This window comes from Natator depressus, chromosome 1 (assembly GCF_965152275.1).
Source record: "Natator depressus isolate rNatDep1 chromosome 1, rNatDep2.hap1, whole genome shotgun sequence".
In the NCBI taxonomy this organism is placed as follows: domain Eukaryota; kingdom Metazoa; phylum Chordata; order Testudines; family Cheloniidae; genus Natator; species Natator depressus.
The window spans coordinates 56811713-56828643 of record NC_134234.1 but is presented as its reverse complement, the minus strand read 5'-3'; the positions used below and the strand labels follow the sequence as shown (position 1 = coordinate 56828643).

At 43.2% G+C, this 16931-nt stretch overlaps 1 protein-coding gene across 1 annotated transcript; it reads right to left on the bottom strand.

Moving 5' to 3' along the window:
* Window positions 1-3479: 3479 nt before the first annotated feature.
* On the bottom strand, window positions 3480-12562 carry SPRYD7 (SPRY domain containing 7). Its single transcript, XM_074960484.1, has 5 exons — window positions 12394-12562; window positions 9663-9779; window positions 8424-8590; window positions 6142-6244; window positions 3480-4453 (listed from the first exon to the last, which is right to left on the bottom strand). The coding sequence occupies exons 1-5, from the start codon at window positions 12497-12499 to the stop codon at window positions 4356-4358; spliced, it is 591 nt and encodes a 196-aa protein (XP_074816585.1). The 5' UTR covers window positions 12500-12562; the 3' UTR covers window positions 3480-4355.
* Between the last annotated feature and the right edge of the window lie 4369 nt (window positions 12563-16931).

Sequence of the window (16931 nt, the reverse complement as noted above, 5' to 3'; positions counted from 1 at the left end):
GCGACAGGAAATGGATCACTTTATGATTACCTGTTCTGTTCATTCCCGCTGGGGTACCTGGCATTGGCCACTGTCGGAAGACAGGATCCTGGGCTAGATGGACCTTTGGTCTGACCCAGTATGGCCATTCTTATGAGACGCTGTATAAATAAATCTAATGTCACTGCTCTCTACTTCCAGTACAAGTTAAGGAAAATTATAATATGGTTGAATTGTGCACACAGTCTAACTCAAGATTATATTCACAGTGTAAGCAAGAGTGGATGCCAAGTCACTTCCATGGAAAAGTCTGGCAGTTCAGCAGAAAAGAGCTCTTAGCTGCAAGAAACAAAGATTGAGTCATATTTCTTAGATGCTCCAGTACAATTGGCGAGCAAAACATGTTAAAACTTCTGTTGCTGGGAAATCTAATTCCCTTCAGCCTTAAAATATCTGAACTTGGAATTGGATAACTTGGGTTCTTTTCATCAGTGAAAAAATGTTATCATGGATAACTGTTGCACTAGTTTTGTTTGGGAGTATTTTATGCCAAAAATACACAGGTATCTGGGCCAAAATAAACTTTGGCAAAATGTAGATGAGTTGGTGAAAATTGCTTGTCATAGGCAAGTCAGCAGAGTGAACGCCGGAGAAAGTGGTCAAGGTATAAAATCTGATCAATAAATGCCAGATGAAAGCTCCAGCTACGTGGGATTCCACAATCTTAGGTTGGCCAAAATATTATCTAATGAATCCTCACTTCAAAACTGCAGCTATTCTTCAACATTTTTGTAAACAAACTAAAGGAAATGTAAATTTAAATTAAATTTTTAGTTAATACAAAGCCAAAAGGAATGGCAACTACAGTTGTAGGTAGATCAAAAATGCATATGAATCTGGATAATTTGTGATTTTGCCCAGTCTACAGTGAGCTGATATGTAAAGAAATGCAGAAGAATACAAGTACAGAGGAGTAGTGTGTTCTCTTGTGAATTTCTGTAATCTCAACCTCCAGTTTAATCAATTGCAGCTATGAAAAGAGGAATCAACACAGTGTGGATGGATAAGAGAGCTGAAATAACACCGCAATAATATAAACATTCATTAGAATAAAATTCAAGCATTCACATCAATCATATTCAGATCTCTTTTCCTTCTTTTTTGTTGCAAAGCAAGTCTGCATAAAGGGAAAATATTGCATATGCTCTCATTCAGGTATATATTCACATGAGCATCATCACCAGAGGGTTTGCAAAGCCATCTTTGAAGGCTCTGTATGGATCTGGGAGTAGAAGCATTCATGGGACTCGAAAGACCCACTGAACAGCATGAACAACAAATTCTTCTTTGACGGCCCATAGAGGCTGAAGTTTGTTTGCATAAACTTTTCATTGAATAATGAGTAAACTTGTGAAAATCAGATCATGGATAATTTACCAACAGTAACAAGGGTTCAATTAATTGAATTATTCACTGCAAACAACTGCATCAGATCTTGATCATCATACTTAACATTGATATCTCCCGATATACACTGTTACAATCTATGTCCTCCCAACCCTCTCCTCATTCGTCCTTCCTAACTTTATGCGGCCTAATTTGGATTTTAAGATCCTTGAAATAGGAGCCTTATTTTATTTATCTGCAAAATACCATACACAGCCATCGTACTGTATAAATAAGAATGCTGCTGATAAACATGCAAACTGGATTACATGCTCTGGCAAGCCTATTTAGTAGTTGATGCACAGACCTATCAACTGCAAATTTTGCTGCCAAGGACCAGAAAACGTACAGCATAAACTGTTACACATTGCTACAGCAGGCTGCCTATGTCTGAACATTCAAAGGTTAAACAAACACGGGTGCAAACAATAATTAATGGAAAAGCCTTAACACTTCCAATTAAAAACAATGATGATTCTTTCTGGTTAACACCTTTACTACTTGGTAAATATTTAGCTAACTCTATTATTAAAAATTGATTACCAGAGCAATTTTTAGAGGCGTCCATTACAGCCCATTCCACTGGACAAGGCATAGGACTGGAAGCATCCTTCTATTTCTAGGTCTTCAACTGACTTGCTATGAGATGTTGGCCAAGTCATTTAATCTCTGTGCCTCTTTTCTCACCTGTAAAATGGGTGAACAGTATCATCCACTTTTTCAAAGTACTTTAAGATTATCGTTAGCAGGTAAAAAGTGCATGCTTTCTACATATTGACAGATTCACAAACAGTAAATGCAATGTTCTCCATTACTTCATATGGTACTCAAGTGACTCTCAATGTGTTATTTTATAAGAGGAGGAAAGCCATAATGTGCAATAGGACAGAAAATTCACATCCCATTTAAAATAACGGGAAATCAGCAACTTCCTAAGATGTAAGAGTAAGGTCTTAAATTTTTTTGGATAATTTAACAACTGATTTAAACACTTACATTTATCAAAACATTTTAAAAGTAGAATTTACAATTTTGAAGACCACTGTCTTCTCTGTGCTTTCAAACAGGACCTGGATTCTGTCTTACTCTACATCAGACTCAGGATGGCAGCTTCCTGTATGTTAAGTATTCTTTAATAAATTAAAAACACATTTTTTAGTTATTTGTTCTTTGAAGTTAGATACAGTGGTTATAATTTCTTTAAATACTTCTCCCTTCCCCAAAAAATACCAGCAAGTTTAATTCCATATCAAGTGCTTTCATTTCATCTTCCTATTCTTTCACATGGCACAAAGGACCACGGAGACATTACTAAAGGAGAAGCATCAAGAAGGGAAATTCAAACCCCCCCCCCCATAGATTCCTTTCTAATTTCAAGAGTGGACAAATTTGATTGCAGAAGCATCATGATTTGTCTCAGCTGATATATGGCACAAAGACATAGTCATGCCCTAAAAGAACGTTCCACATGGCCTGGAACTTGCCTCCAACAGTGGCTAATATTGCAAGTTTCAGGGGAAGAGCATTAACTCTCTCCATTCTCACCCCAATCCCCAAATATTCCTAATCTTATACTATACTATTGAAGAGGCATCGTGCTCTAGATATGAGCTAGGCCTTATGGCATCATCTGTTGCTGTGTCAATTTCAGCACTGGGAGATCACAGCATGGTAAAGGAAACGCTGGGCCTTTGAGGCCAAGGAGAAGTCTTTAAACAAATATAGAAAATTATGAAGTGAAAGAAAGGCTCAGAGAAAGTCAGCTGTATTTGAAAAGTTCAGAATAAAAGAACCTCAAATATTTAAAGGCATCACAGCATTCACTCATCATATAAATGCGTTAGTCCATGGACAGCCAAAAAAAAAAAAATCTTACAAAAAGTTCTTAACACACACACACACACCAGGATATACAAAAAGGTTTTCTTTGCAAAAAATATGAAAAGGTGCATACTGCATACATGACAAGCATACTGCATACATGACAAGGAAAGCATCACCTGATCTTTTATAGTTATCGGAATCACGTTTTAGAAGAGCATGTTAACCATTATTCATTTTATTACTGGTTCCAGAAAAAAAACATTTAAATAAAATATTCCATAAAGAATCTGATTTACAGTTTAGATGTAAAGCTTCATCGTAATATCCAACATACCATCCCTGCCATTGTATACATCACAATTAAATAATCTGTACCTACTCTGCCACCAGAGTAAAACAGCATGATGGTCTTCATAAATACATCTGGTGTTTAGGTTTGCTTTTTTACAACAAAATAATGCTTTGACTGTTACTAAAAAGTATTCTGTCACACTTAAAGCAAATGAAAAGCTATGAGATTTATCTAAAGTCAAGAGGAATATTAGCTGTTTAACAACTAGAAATGGGTAGGTTACAAGTTTCAAAAGAAAAAACAAAATCTAGCTGCCAATCGTATCATTAGTCATTGTGCAGAACAAGGACATAGCAATCCAAACAGACTATTAGCACAGTGCTCTCTTTTTACAAGGTACATAACTTCTGAGTGGGAAGGAACAGGAAAAATCACGAGACAACTATCTATCCCTGTACCTTTATGGAAACACACTGTCACGCATATGAATTATTCCCTTTATAAAGCTCAAATTGAAACCAAAAGTTCATTTAATACTGTGGCAATTATACCCTTTAGTTTCCATTTACATCAAATACAAATCAGAAAACTGCCCCAAAACACTGATTTTCACATCACAAAACAGTTGTCAAAATCTACCATTTGTAACACAATTCTCTGGTGTTGCAGTTAACACTTTGGTTCTTCAGACAACAGTCACAAGTACTTTACTAAAAAATACAGATGTGTTTCCTACAGGTAAACGTGAAGCTTTATTTAAGATGGCAAAGGCTTTATAACAGTGTAGGGGTGCAAGTTTTCAGTACGAAGATGTTCAGAAGATTTGCTGCTCAAAGAGTATTTTTTCAAACCCTGTTGGAGGAGTGTGATAAAATTCACTGAACTGACAATCCAAGATGGCACTGTCATCAACTGTAGGACAGAAGCAAAGAGAAAAATAATTAGAGGAGAACAGCATTTATTTTGACTATACATGACACCAAATTAGATTATATACATCAATACATTGTGTGTCCACAATAACTGAAACACAAAGGATATTCACCAATATATCAGTAACATACATGCAGTAAAGACAAATAAGATCTTCTTGGTTAATCTGTAGAAAAGATCCTAGACTACAATCAAGCAGGCCAAATCATGTTTATTTCCTACAGAATACTTAAATTTGCAAAAGACTTCACTGAAATCAGTGAAAGTTTTGCTATTTATTTTACTGAGAGTGCTAATAAGCCTTAAAGCAACTCTCCTCAACTTCTAGGGCCCTCATTTCCCCCTCCACTACTTTGGAAGCCCACAGGCCAAACATGGTAATGGTGAGACATGAAAGAGGACGCATCTCTATGACATGCTTCCCATTCCCCTGCTTGGTGCCAAGCCATCTGCTGAGGTTAGGACATCAGAACCCTGCTTGACTGTTATTTTTAGACACCTGGATTTTAAAGATAAACCATTCAAAACAATAATATTGCCACGAGACTTTCTGCCTAATTCTAGGTGGAGTATTAGAGGATTAAAAAGGAAATTCTGACAGATCATTAACTGCAGCAATACTTCACAGGCAGCTTTAGTGAAGTATACTTCATAGTGTAGCACTGCTCATCAGAAAAATCAGATCCATTTAATGAGTCTTTAAAAGAAACATTCCTCTAAGCCACACCTCATGTGACAGCAGTATATCAATTCCAATTCCAACCCCCTCCCCCCCAAAAAAAGAAAGAAAGAACAACAAAACCAAATATATTTTGGTCAAGAATTTAGATATCCTGAAGTCAAGATATTTGGCTTTTCCCACAGCAGCCTTAACTGAGCTCACAAGTACTATCTTGTGTTATGTGTGTGTTGACTTTACACTTTAATATTTGTGCAGATGTGCCTGGGGTTCAGCTGCTGAAGGAAGCAACTTTGAATTTGACTTGTGTTATAAGTTCCCATACATGACATCATTTAACTTCTGTACTGAGTTTATTTTAAAAATCTCTAAGATTCTGGTCTGAAACATCGATAAATTAAATGGTTGAGAGCAATTTCTCCTTTCAGATGCCTATGAATACATAGCATTAAATTAAGGGTTTTATTACTTGTAATTTGTAACATGGAGGTGTCACCTGAATGTAATTTGCAAATCATCAGGTGTTATAGCAATAAACTAATCCATTGTGAAGCATGGAAATTCTTGGGAATTTATGTCAGCTCTTGAAAGATGATGACAGGAGAGGGAGTCTGGCAATAAAAAGTCACCTCACACCGAAGCCTAAAACTTCAGTGGTGTGGGATTAGGCATGGAGAAAGGAGGAGGAAGTTTAAAAAAAAAGTACAGACCAGGGTGCCCAAGTCCCTGCTGCAGCAAGTAGACTGTTTATGAAAGCTACCTACTCCCGAAGTCTAAATTCTCTCCACTGTAACTCCATTTCCAAAGCAATGGGAAGATGACATATTAGCTACCTAACAAAAGTCTGTTCTCCCATTCTAACCAATGTGGTGTCTGGCAGCCAGAATCCCAATAATACAATATTCACAGGACTAAAACAAATAGGTGGTTTGAGAGAATATTGCTATTAAGATTGACCACACTGAAAAAGTTTGAGAACCCAACTTACCATATACTACAGGATAGACAGTCCCTCTGATTCCTGAAGCTGGACAATGCATATTCTTTCCATTTAAATATACATTTAATTCTACATGGTCATATGTAATACCCTATAAGGCAAAATAGGAAATGTTAACATAAGATCATCAAGTTGATATACGTGAGAATGCTTACAACTATTTCTTTTTACAGCTAATCTAGCTGAACACAATGGGCAGTTTCTAATACGATGGCATAAACCACAGTCTCCTAAAAGAACTCACTAGACCATTTTTCTGGACACTTAAAAAGTCAATAATTAAGAATATTTAATTATATTTGAACTCGCAAGCACCAAAAGTGCTTGCAGGCTTATCCAATCAGGGGACAGCAGTAATAACAATCGACTTATTTGACGAACAGAAGCTAACCAACTTAGCTCAAATTGTGAATCTACAGAGCTCAAGCAGTTAGCAAAGTAATGCATTTGTTACTTATTATCCTTCAAGTGTTTTAACTTCAGCTTTGCAGACTAAATAGTTTGAGTGAGCCTTTAAAGAGACTGCAACACAGCAAGATTCTCTCCCAAGCAAGCCACCTAAGCAGGGGATTTTTTTTTAAACTTCAGATACCTGGCAATAATCTATGTATATGAAACTCACAAACATCAGCAATTAATAAAAGATATTGAAAAAGTTGGTATTAGAAACAATGTTAATCTTATCACTTCCGTGTATATAAAAAAAATTCTAATAATGTTAAAAAAGTAGTAATACAGTAGACCCCTTTAAATATACAGGGTAATTTTAAATATATTTTAGAAGTGTTGAGGCGTGAGAGGGAGCATGAGCCATAGAGATTCCCAAGTCCCTCTCATTCATCTTTCCAACATTTTTTTCTCCCTATCTCCAGTCTCCAATTTCCAATTTCCTCTCCCTTTTCTAAATTGAATCCCAGCTTGACTAAAAATACAACTCCTTTATCCCAATACCTTTGCTACAAAGCTTCTTCCAAGGCTGCTAGGGCCACTCCCTCTGCCTGCTAACCAAGCATAGACCAACAAAGAGCTCTTGTGCTCCCTGGGTACAATCTCATTTCAATCTCCAGTGCATTCTGGGACATCTTTGAGCAGGGAGCCCAGTCACAAAGAGCTTGGGATCTCTATGGGTGACGGCCCCGTCAGGTTTATAGGCAAATTCATCAACCCTAGTAGCAGTGGGTAGCAATGAAGCACTATTGTGATGGGGTATATAAAACCCATTCTGTCACAGTCACTAAGGGGTAAAGGGACAGAATAGCTACCTCCCCAGGTGTGGTTAATTGACCTGCCACACTTGAAATAAGCAATCCAGGCACAGGATTACTTTGCATCAGCAGTAAACTGGCATGAAGCCACCAAAGGAGCAGGACTAGAAACCTCTTGAGGACTGAAGTGAGACTGCAGGGGAAAACCCACCAGACTAAATGGGTATCCTTCCTCCTGCACACCATGAGGTAGCAGGAAGACTGGACTCTCTAAGGGCCTGCTGCCACGCCTAGGAGGAAGACAGCATAAGGATCTGAGGATAGTGGGAGCTGAACTGAAAGGCTAGAAGAGCAAACACTTAAAGGGCCAGTGTACTTCTGATGAACAAGAGGGCAGGCAAGAGGGTATGAGCCCCTTCATGTCTATCTCACTTCTCCAGAAAAAGTGGTGGCGGGGGGATCTATGAAAGGGAGAGAGAGTTGGGGAGAAGAAAAGTAAGGAATATTTGACCCTGAACAGCACTTTCCTCTACCCATTACTCCCCAAAAAGTATTGAACCAAATTCTATTCCAACTATGCCCCTGCTAATGATGTGGATTAGAAAAGACAGTGAGGAAGGAACATGCCTAACTTATGGTGCATTATTGGCACAAGACCTCATGATAAATACATAACTATGTTTTACTAAATGATTACAATTCTGAAGGGTTGCATTGTTCTATAATGATTTTAGTATGAAATACTAAAAATACTCATTTAATAAGCCTACATTTTTTACAACTCAATATCTACTGAATATTACCTTCTGATGCACTGTAAGCATATCAATTTAATAGGTTTAATCCTTTTATCAGATATTCACTTTTCAGGGCTTCAATAAAATTCTGTGTTTAATTTTCTTGTTTGCATGGAAAGCTAGCCTTTCACAAGGATTCACTGTATTCCCTTTAGCCTTGCATCAATGCTGACAGCAAAAGCTGCTTTGGAAAATCCCAGAAACATCTATTGTTGAGCTATTCAGACACAGCGACAAATTTACCTTAACAAGAACTAAGGAAACTCACCACAATGTCACCCTCCTGTGGAAGGCTGTTTGCCGGCAGCCTGTTCTTCTCCTCGTTGTTGTGGTAGAGAGCTCCATCATTCCTCATCACTAAACTATGCACATCTCGACCAAATGGAATTTGATTCAAATTTGCTTTCTGGGTTGCAACTCCAATACCCCAAACCCCTGAAAATATGATGATGATATTCTGTGAACACTTATTTGTTTCTTTTGAAATCTCAGACAGAGTAAGGAATATATTCCAGGTGTGTGCCACAATGACAGCAATATCATGAGTGAATTTTAATTTGAAAAGCATTAGCAATTACATTCACTAGGCTGAGACAGACTTAAAAATATCCTTCCAAAACATGCTGTATCTCAGCGTTTTTCTTTTATGAGCCATCAAAATAAAAGTTATGGAGTAAAAGTCTTAGCCCTCACTCTGACCCAGTTATCACCTAAAATGATTAGAGCAGCAGTTCTCACTGGGGGAGGATTCCTGGGGCAAAGGAACGGCAGAAGATAACCAAAAGGATGTCTCTGAGGACACAGTTGCAAGCCTTGGCATAGGAGGAATGCCACAGCATATATACACCAGTGATTTCAGACAATGCAGCAGCTCATACGGCAGCCTGGGGCTGTCTAAATTACGCTGGGGATGCTTCAGTCCCAGAACCAGCCCAGAACTGGGAGGACACAAAGGTGGCTTAAAACCACATTTAAGCCCCGCACTCCCAAGCTGCGAGTTCTCTGCTGCATTTTTAAGCACAGAATCATTCCCACAAGAAGCTAAAGGAGAAGAATCTGGATCCATTCTAAAATAGCAAATAAATGTAGACAGACAGCAAATATTATTGGACAAAAAGTACAAGAGCTATGTACACAGTATTTTACATGCTCATAATGCAATATAAATAAAGAATTTAGCAGAAAGTAGCTCTAAATTAGGTTTATTGAAAAAACATATATACAAAAGTGTTCAAACATGGTAGTGTTTTAATACTGGCAATTCTAGTAATTTCAATTACTGTTGTTTTTAATAAATCAAAGCAGCAAAATAGAAAAATGACAAATCTTTCTTACAAGATGGCAGTTTAGTGTCTTACAAAAGTTTGATATTTGTAAAGTGTGTTATTTCTCATTGTAGTAGTCCAAAGATGAAGTGCACTTAATTACCAAAGGTGCAGATGCGTTGCCTGCTTGTAGTCAAATCTCAAATACCAATCTAAAGTAGAAAATAATTTTGCTAACTAACCTGTGGATTGGATTTTAAACTCAAAATAACTCTTGTTCTGATGCAAAGGTGCATTGGCTAAGCAACCCCCCGTGCCACATATTCTTCTGCCATTTTTGACAATGACGACATCTGTTCCTGCATATACAAATAAAATACACAAACTTCAAAAAACATTGTTTTTTTTTTAAGTTTGGAGACATCCACTAAAACCCCTAAACAATAAGAACTATTTTCTCTTTCAACCCCAAGTAAGAGCTCCATTAGTCTATCAGAATTAGGTTGTGCAGTGCTTTCAGGTAAAGAAAGGATGTGTTTATAGGCTAGTTCATCTTTCAGCTAGAGTTCATCTATTTAAAATCTATATTCTTTAATTTCTCCTCTCAGGCTTTAAGGCGGCATGTTGATTACAACATTTCCTCAAATATCCCAGCAGCATAGCTTACAATCATTTAATTAGAAAGACACTCACTAAGAGAAAAGGGATGCTGGGCTCATGCCTTTCTCTAAATCACCTCCTTTTCTTGGTCTAGAACTGAATAGGCAAATTCAGCAGAAGGCTTTTCATGAGTTGTGGTCACCAAGAATTAATCAATAAGTAAGATTCCTTTTAAGGGTTTGATTGCGAGCTTCCTTTAAAAAAGTACCTGCCAGCACACAGAACAGAACATTGAACTCTGCTAAATACTACACTCTCCCGTGGAAGATTTTCGCTCAAAAGCTCTTATAAGCATTTGTCAGCATAGGCACAGATAAGTCAAAGTCCTCAAAATCCAGTCCAATAATTTCTGAGGATGCCTGGATGTTTTCTAGTCAAGAGGATTTTTTAAATATTTGTTTGGCAAGGAGTAGGCCTTTCTTAATTGGTTTGTTGCAATGCCCTTTACGCAGGACTACAGCGGAAGACCACTCCACCCTTGTCTTAGCACAAAAGTTGTACCACTTTAACTATACTAAAATAGTTAATGCAGCAAACATACCCTTGCATGGACACAGTTATAACAGTAACTTAGAGCATGGCTACACTTGCAGATGTAGAGCCCCTTGAGTTAAACCAGTCTTTATAGGACGCAGTAGGGAAAGCGCTGCAGTCTGTCCACACTGACAGCTTCAAGCACACTGGCGTGGCCACGTTTGCAGCGGCACTGGGAGTGGTGCATTATGGGCAGCTATCCCAGCATGCAAGTGGCTGCAACATGCTTTTCAAATGGGGTGGGGGGGGGTGGAATGTGAGAAGGGAGTGTGTTGTGTGTATGTGGGGGGAGAGAGAGTGGGTTTTTGGGGGGCTGAGAGCATGTTAGCATGTTGTCTTGTAAATTCAGACAGCAGCAGACACCCCCCCCCCCGCCTGCCTCTCTCTCACACACACAGCATTCCACAGTAATGGCTGCTTTGTCTCGGAGGAGATAAGCAGCCGGTTGTCAGAAATGGAGCTTTCAAGGGCATTTCCGCATACCTACAGCCAATTCCAAACAATGACAAGAGTGGCCACTTGACTTAAGGGGATTATGGGACATTTCCGGAGGCTGATCAGAGCGCAGTAAAGCAACACCTCGTTCACACTGGCGCCACGGCGCTCCAGCGGGGGCGCAGCAAACGTTATTCCACTCGCTGTAGCCGCGGAGTCAGAGCGCTCTATGTGCCTTGCCAGTGTGGACGGGTAGTGAGCTAGTGCACCCGGGGCTCCTTTATTGCGCTGTAACTCGCAAGTGTAGCTAAGCCCTTATACTGGTATAGTTTAGTCCCATATGGGAAAGATAATAAGTTATATAGGTTTAAGGCACCTTTAACAATGTCAGTTACAAAAAAAAAAATCACTTCCCAACCAACATAATCATACTGGTAGACCAGCAGTTTATAGTCCTGGCTTTAGAACTAAAACTAGAGCAGAATACTGCTGCCTGGTTATTTAGCAACATTTTCATGCTGGGATCATATTACACCAGTACTTCAGAGACGATGAAATTGCAGTTAGTTTCCAAATGAAATGCAAGGTGTTGTTTTTGACATATCCTTTTATTAGGCTCTGTGTGCCTTAGAGATCATTTATTTTTGTGCCATAACCTCACAATTATATAACTAAGATCACTTTGGACCGTAGGCTCTTTGGTGAGGGACGGTCACTTGTCAAATATTTGTACAGTGCCTAGCATAATTGGGCCCAACCTGGCTGTGGCCTTTAGGGGCTGCTGCAATATAAATGTAAAATAATAATAAATACTCAGGCTGACTGTGCCCGGACAGGGCATTCTCTGTGAAAGCAAATCAACGGTGGAATCTGCTGCCTTGTTGATCTGACAGACCCGGCGTTTGGTGACCTTTGTGAAAGACTGTAAAACCTAACGATTCAGCCAGGCTTCTTCCGTAATGGGGTCACCTGAGTGGGGACAGCCCTCGGGGTTTGGGGGAAGTCTTCTAAATATCGTTTTCTAGCCCTCTTAACGATCACTTTGTGACATCGGTTTTTAAACGTTGCCATGTACGCAGAACTAAAGACATCCGGCAGGCACAATAGACTAACCTAAAAAATAATAAATAATAAATAATAATAAAACAATATAAAGAGGCAAAGCACGGGCACCTTGCCGCTTATTTGCCGGGAAAGCGCCACACCCCTACCATTAATAATAACCACGGAGCCCAGGGGCGCCAGAAACACTTACTATTCACCCCCAGCTCACACCCCCACGCCGCCGGGGCGAAAGGGACCTGCGGCGGGGGTCCCTGCCCGGGGCGGGGCGCGCCCCCTTACCCATGTGCTGCGTGTCCAGCTGCACGGCGGGCATCTCCTTCAGCGGGATGTGCCCGGCGCCGCCGTCCCCGCACCAGCGCAGGCAGCAGAACACCGAGGCCGCCATCGCGTTCCCTGGGGCCGAGCCGCGGGCGGGGCGGGGCTGCGCGGGGCTAGGCCCGGCCAAGGCGGCTCGCGCGCGCGGCGAGGAGGAGGAGGCGGCGGCGGCCGGCCAGAGAGCGGAGCGGAGCGCACGGGGCGCAGGGAGGGCGACGCCGCGCCCCCTGCAGGCTGGGAGGACTCGGCGCGCGCGCGGAGCCCGGCCGGCGGCGGAGGGAGCTCTGGAGCTTGGGCGGGGCCCTGTCAGGCTCCAGCCCGGCCACAGGCACGGAGGGAGGCGGGGGAGGGGGAGATCGTGCATCCTCCCCCCCGCCTCACCCGGGGGACCCACCCTGGGAGGAGCCAACCCTGGGGAGCTCAGAGCCCGAGCCACTGCCCAGCTGGGCGCATGCTCAGTGCCGGGCTCGACAGGCTCGCAAGTCCCCTCGCCTGACCCCGGGGAGTTTGGCCCCCAGATCCCAGCTGCGGGGCTGAGGCCACCTCACTGTAGGAGCTGGGAGGGAGCCTGAAGTGGGGTTGGCTTGGCCAGGGGCGGCCGGTTTGTATACGTTTTGGTGGAGCCCAGCGGGTCCAAGTCCTACCCCCCCCGCCCCCCCCCAAGGCTGTGGGAGGGAGTTTGGGTGCAGGCTCTGGGCGGGGGTTAGGGTGCAGGTGGGGGCTTGGGCTCTGGGCAGGGGGTTGGGGTGTGGGAGAGGGTGAGGCGCTTCCCTTGGGCAGCTCCTGGAAGCGAGCAGCACACCCCTCTGGCAGCGGCTCCTAGGTGGGGGGGAGGGGCCGGGAGATCTCTTCATACTGTTGCCCACAGGTACTGCCCCCCAGCTCCCATTGGCTGCCATTCCTGGCCAATGGGAGCTGCGGAGTCGGCGCTTGGGGCGGGGGCAGCGCGCAGAGACAACCCTGCCACACACACCCTGCCCCGGGGCTGCAGGGATGTGCCAGCTGCTTCCGGGATTGGGGCGGAGTGAGGGCAGGCAGGAAGCCGCCTCAGCCCCGTTGCACTGCCGGTGGTGGCAGCCGGGGGCTCCGGAGTGCTTTTAAATTATCCGGGGGTGGCTGGGAGACACTCCGGGGGAGGCGTGCAGGGGCAGCAGGTGGGGTCAGGGGAGAGACCCAGCCCCGAACATTGGTGGAGCTGGGCCCCCGGGGCCCAGAATATTCCTGGAGCATGGTCACCGTGGGCTCATATAACTCCCCGCCCCTGGGCTTGGATGATGTTTTCTATATGCTCAGTCCCAAGCCGGCTCAGTCCTTCACAGAAACAAGCATTTGGCCCAGTGGTGTGGGGTGCTGAGCACTCTCACCACCCCTGGGCGCTCTGGGCACAGGACCCCTTGCAGGATCTTCTCAATGACACCACAGAGTTGTAGGGTAACATTCGTTCTACCATGTAGCTGGTACTGAGGGCCTGGCCTGCATTCTGTCAAATAGGTCAGTTGCACCTCAGGATTTCTGCAAAGGATGGGTAATTTTATGACTAATAATAAGAACTGCAGTGGTACATTAGGGTTGCAGATTTTCTAACTGCTGAAAACCGAACACCCTGGCCCCGCCTCTTCCCCAAGGCCCCGCCCTCTGTTCACTCCTCTCTCCCCCTCGCTAATTCCCCCCTCACAAGGGACGCACCTGCTGCATGCAGAGCCACGCTCAGAGGAGCTGATGCGGAGCCTGCCCAATCGGGGTGGAGGGAGGGGGTCGGTCCCCATAGTGAGGGGCTGGGGCACAGTGGGACATGGCAGGGGTCAGTCCCTGGAGCAAGGCACCGGGGCAGGGAGGGACCAGTCCACCTAGCGAGGGTCCGGGCTTGGGCAGTCGGGGGGCAGGGCAAAAGGGGGGGCGGACAAGATCCCCCACCTCCCCGGTGGGAGCACCTACCTCTTGGAGCCTGGTCTGGAAGCATAGGCACCGACTCCATGGATGCTCTGGGGCTGGAGCACCCATGGGGAAAAATTAGTGGGTGCTCTGCACCTCCCAGCGCTTGCTGCTGCCAAACAGTTGTAGCAAACTCCAGGAAAGAGTGGGTTGGAGTGGGAACGTGGCGCGCTTAGGGGAGGAGGCAGGGCCAGGGCAGGGATTTGGGGAAGGAGTTTGAATAGGGGCAGGGAGGGGGCGGGGGCAGAGGGGGGTCGAGCACCCACCGACGCCAGTAGACGTCAGCACTTATGTCCAGAAGCCAGCCACTGCTCTCTGTCAGGCATCAGCAGCTGAGCAGAGAGCAGCTCCTCCACGTGGGTCCAGCCACAGCTGCTGCTCTTCCCGCCCCTCTGTGGTAGAGGCCAGTTACTGCAGCCAACCCTGACAACCCTATGATACATGTTAAAATGGGCTAATAAAATCTCATGCTTCAGAGCAGCAGAGGTCAGGAAGGAATGTCTCTGCAAATGTATAGAATTGCACCACTGGCCGATGAGATATTTTTCACCCTTCAGAGGAATTGGCCTCTGCTGCTGAAATGTCTGATCTAGTATGGCAATGTCTAGGTAATATCCTATGTCCTTTTGCTGATCAGGAACACCAGCAGTAGTTAAAAACTTCAGGAATCTAAAGTTGCCCACAATGCCCCATCTGTTTGCTTCTCACGCAACCTTCTCCTTGTCTTTCTGTACTGTGATGCTTTCACATGAACTGATCTCCCACTTCCAAGTCACTATGCGCTTATTCAGATCTCTTATGACTCACTTCTGCAATGACCAAAAGAAGTGCCTCAAGAATCATCATTACTTAAACAAAAATAAAAACTTTGAATTGAATCCTCTAGAAATATACATAACCACACAATCTTATTAGCATAACCCTTTTCCTACCTCACCAATTCTTTCCCTACTTCTCGTTACCTTCTTTGCCATCATGCCACATCTAAAATTAGATTGTAATTTCTTTGAAGCTGAGCCATTGTCTTTCTCTTTGTCCTGTAATCTGCATTCTACATGCTTGGACACTCTAAATATTTTTTGCATTCTGAGTGGCTAGGTTGTCATGAAATTAAAGACATTGTAAGAAATATTCCTTTCAGAAATTATTTTTCTTTTTGAGGGGACGTAAAAATTTGAAACCATCTGAATAATCTATCATAAATGTACCCCTTTCCCTAACAATTGAAGAATAATGCCTAAGTTTCTTGTTCACTTGTTGTAACACTGCACTCCTCAAGTCAAACATAATCACAGTGAATGACTACTTAAACCCGCCCCCCGCCCCCACAAGTCTAACAACTTAATGACACATGCCAGGAACTTGATCGCTGATAGGACAACAATGTACAGCATGTGTTTCACATTTTAAAATCATGTTCAGTATCCTCTCTACTATTTTTAATATATATATTTTTGGCAGATGGTAGACATCATGTCAATTAACTTTTCACAACATTGTATTGGGCGATGTGAAAATGGAATCCTACTTGGAAATTCATTGGTCAGTTATTCACTGCTCAGAGTAATCAGAACCACATTTCTCTTCTTTTTTGATCAGAAAAGTAAAAAAAAAACCAGACTCCTCCAAACAGAAAGTGTTCTAGGATCTAGTCAGGCAGTGGGCATGTTTTCAATCTGCTGGGGCCTTACATCTGTTTCTGTGTTCCCTGTGAGTCTGCATTTTTCTACTGGTTTCTCTCTTTCCCCACATTAGCCGTTTAGGCCCATCTACACTACAGAGAGTTGCTGGGGAATCGAGTTACAAAATAGTAGCACAAAACATTGTTAAAAAATGGATCAGTCTTGTACTGTAGATCGAACAGGATCGAACCATGTTTTAGTCAATGTCCTCAATCTGGCCAAAGGTGGTCACTAGACCAGCATTTTCAGAGTAGAGTGTTCTGTTCTCTGTTGTGTACCCTAGCATATGAATACTGAGGGGTTGATTTAGTTGGGCCCTAAGTGTGGGCCTCTAGTGACAGAAAGCCATTCTACGGGGGTGTGAGGAGGGGAGGTCACAGCAGAGTGATGTGTACAACTGCTCCACCAAGGGGCTGGAGCCAACTGTCTTCATGAGATATACATCCAGCTTCATGATGGTCATAGGTAGATCAACCACACAGCTGTACATATTTCACTACAGTGGAAACAGTATAATGCAGGGCACTCAGTCTAAAATAGCAGATGACTATAACATTAAGAAGACATAGGGCCAGATTCTATGCTGCACTTCCCATATTTTGAGCAGCTATAGGGGCCAATGCGGCCTCCTGACATAAGTTAGAGTAGCTCTTCGATAGCTCAGAATAACTGGTGTTTTCCAGCCACTCCCAACTGCATGCATGAAGAAGCTTGTCTCTCTTAGCAACAGAAGTTGATCCGATGAAAGATATTATCTCACCTCCCTTGTCTCTCTGCATGCAAGAAAGCAGTTTAGAGCTGCGCACCACCCTGTGCTACACCTGCTCTGCGATATTTGCTATTCCACTCCATAAGGTCATATAAAAGGACCTTAGCAGAGTACAGAAC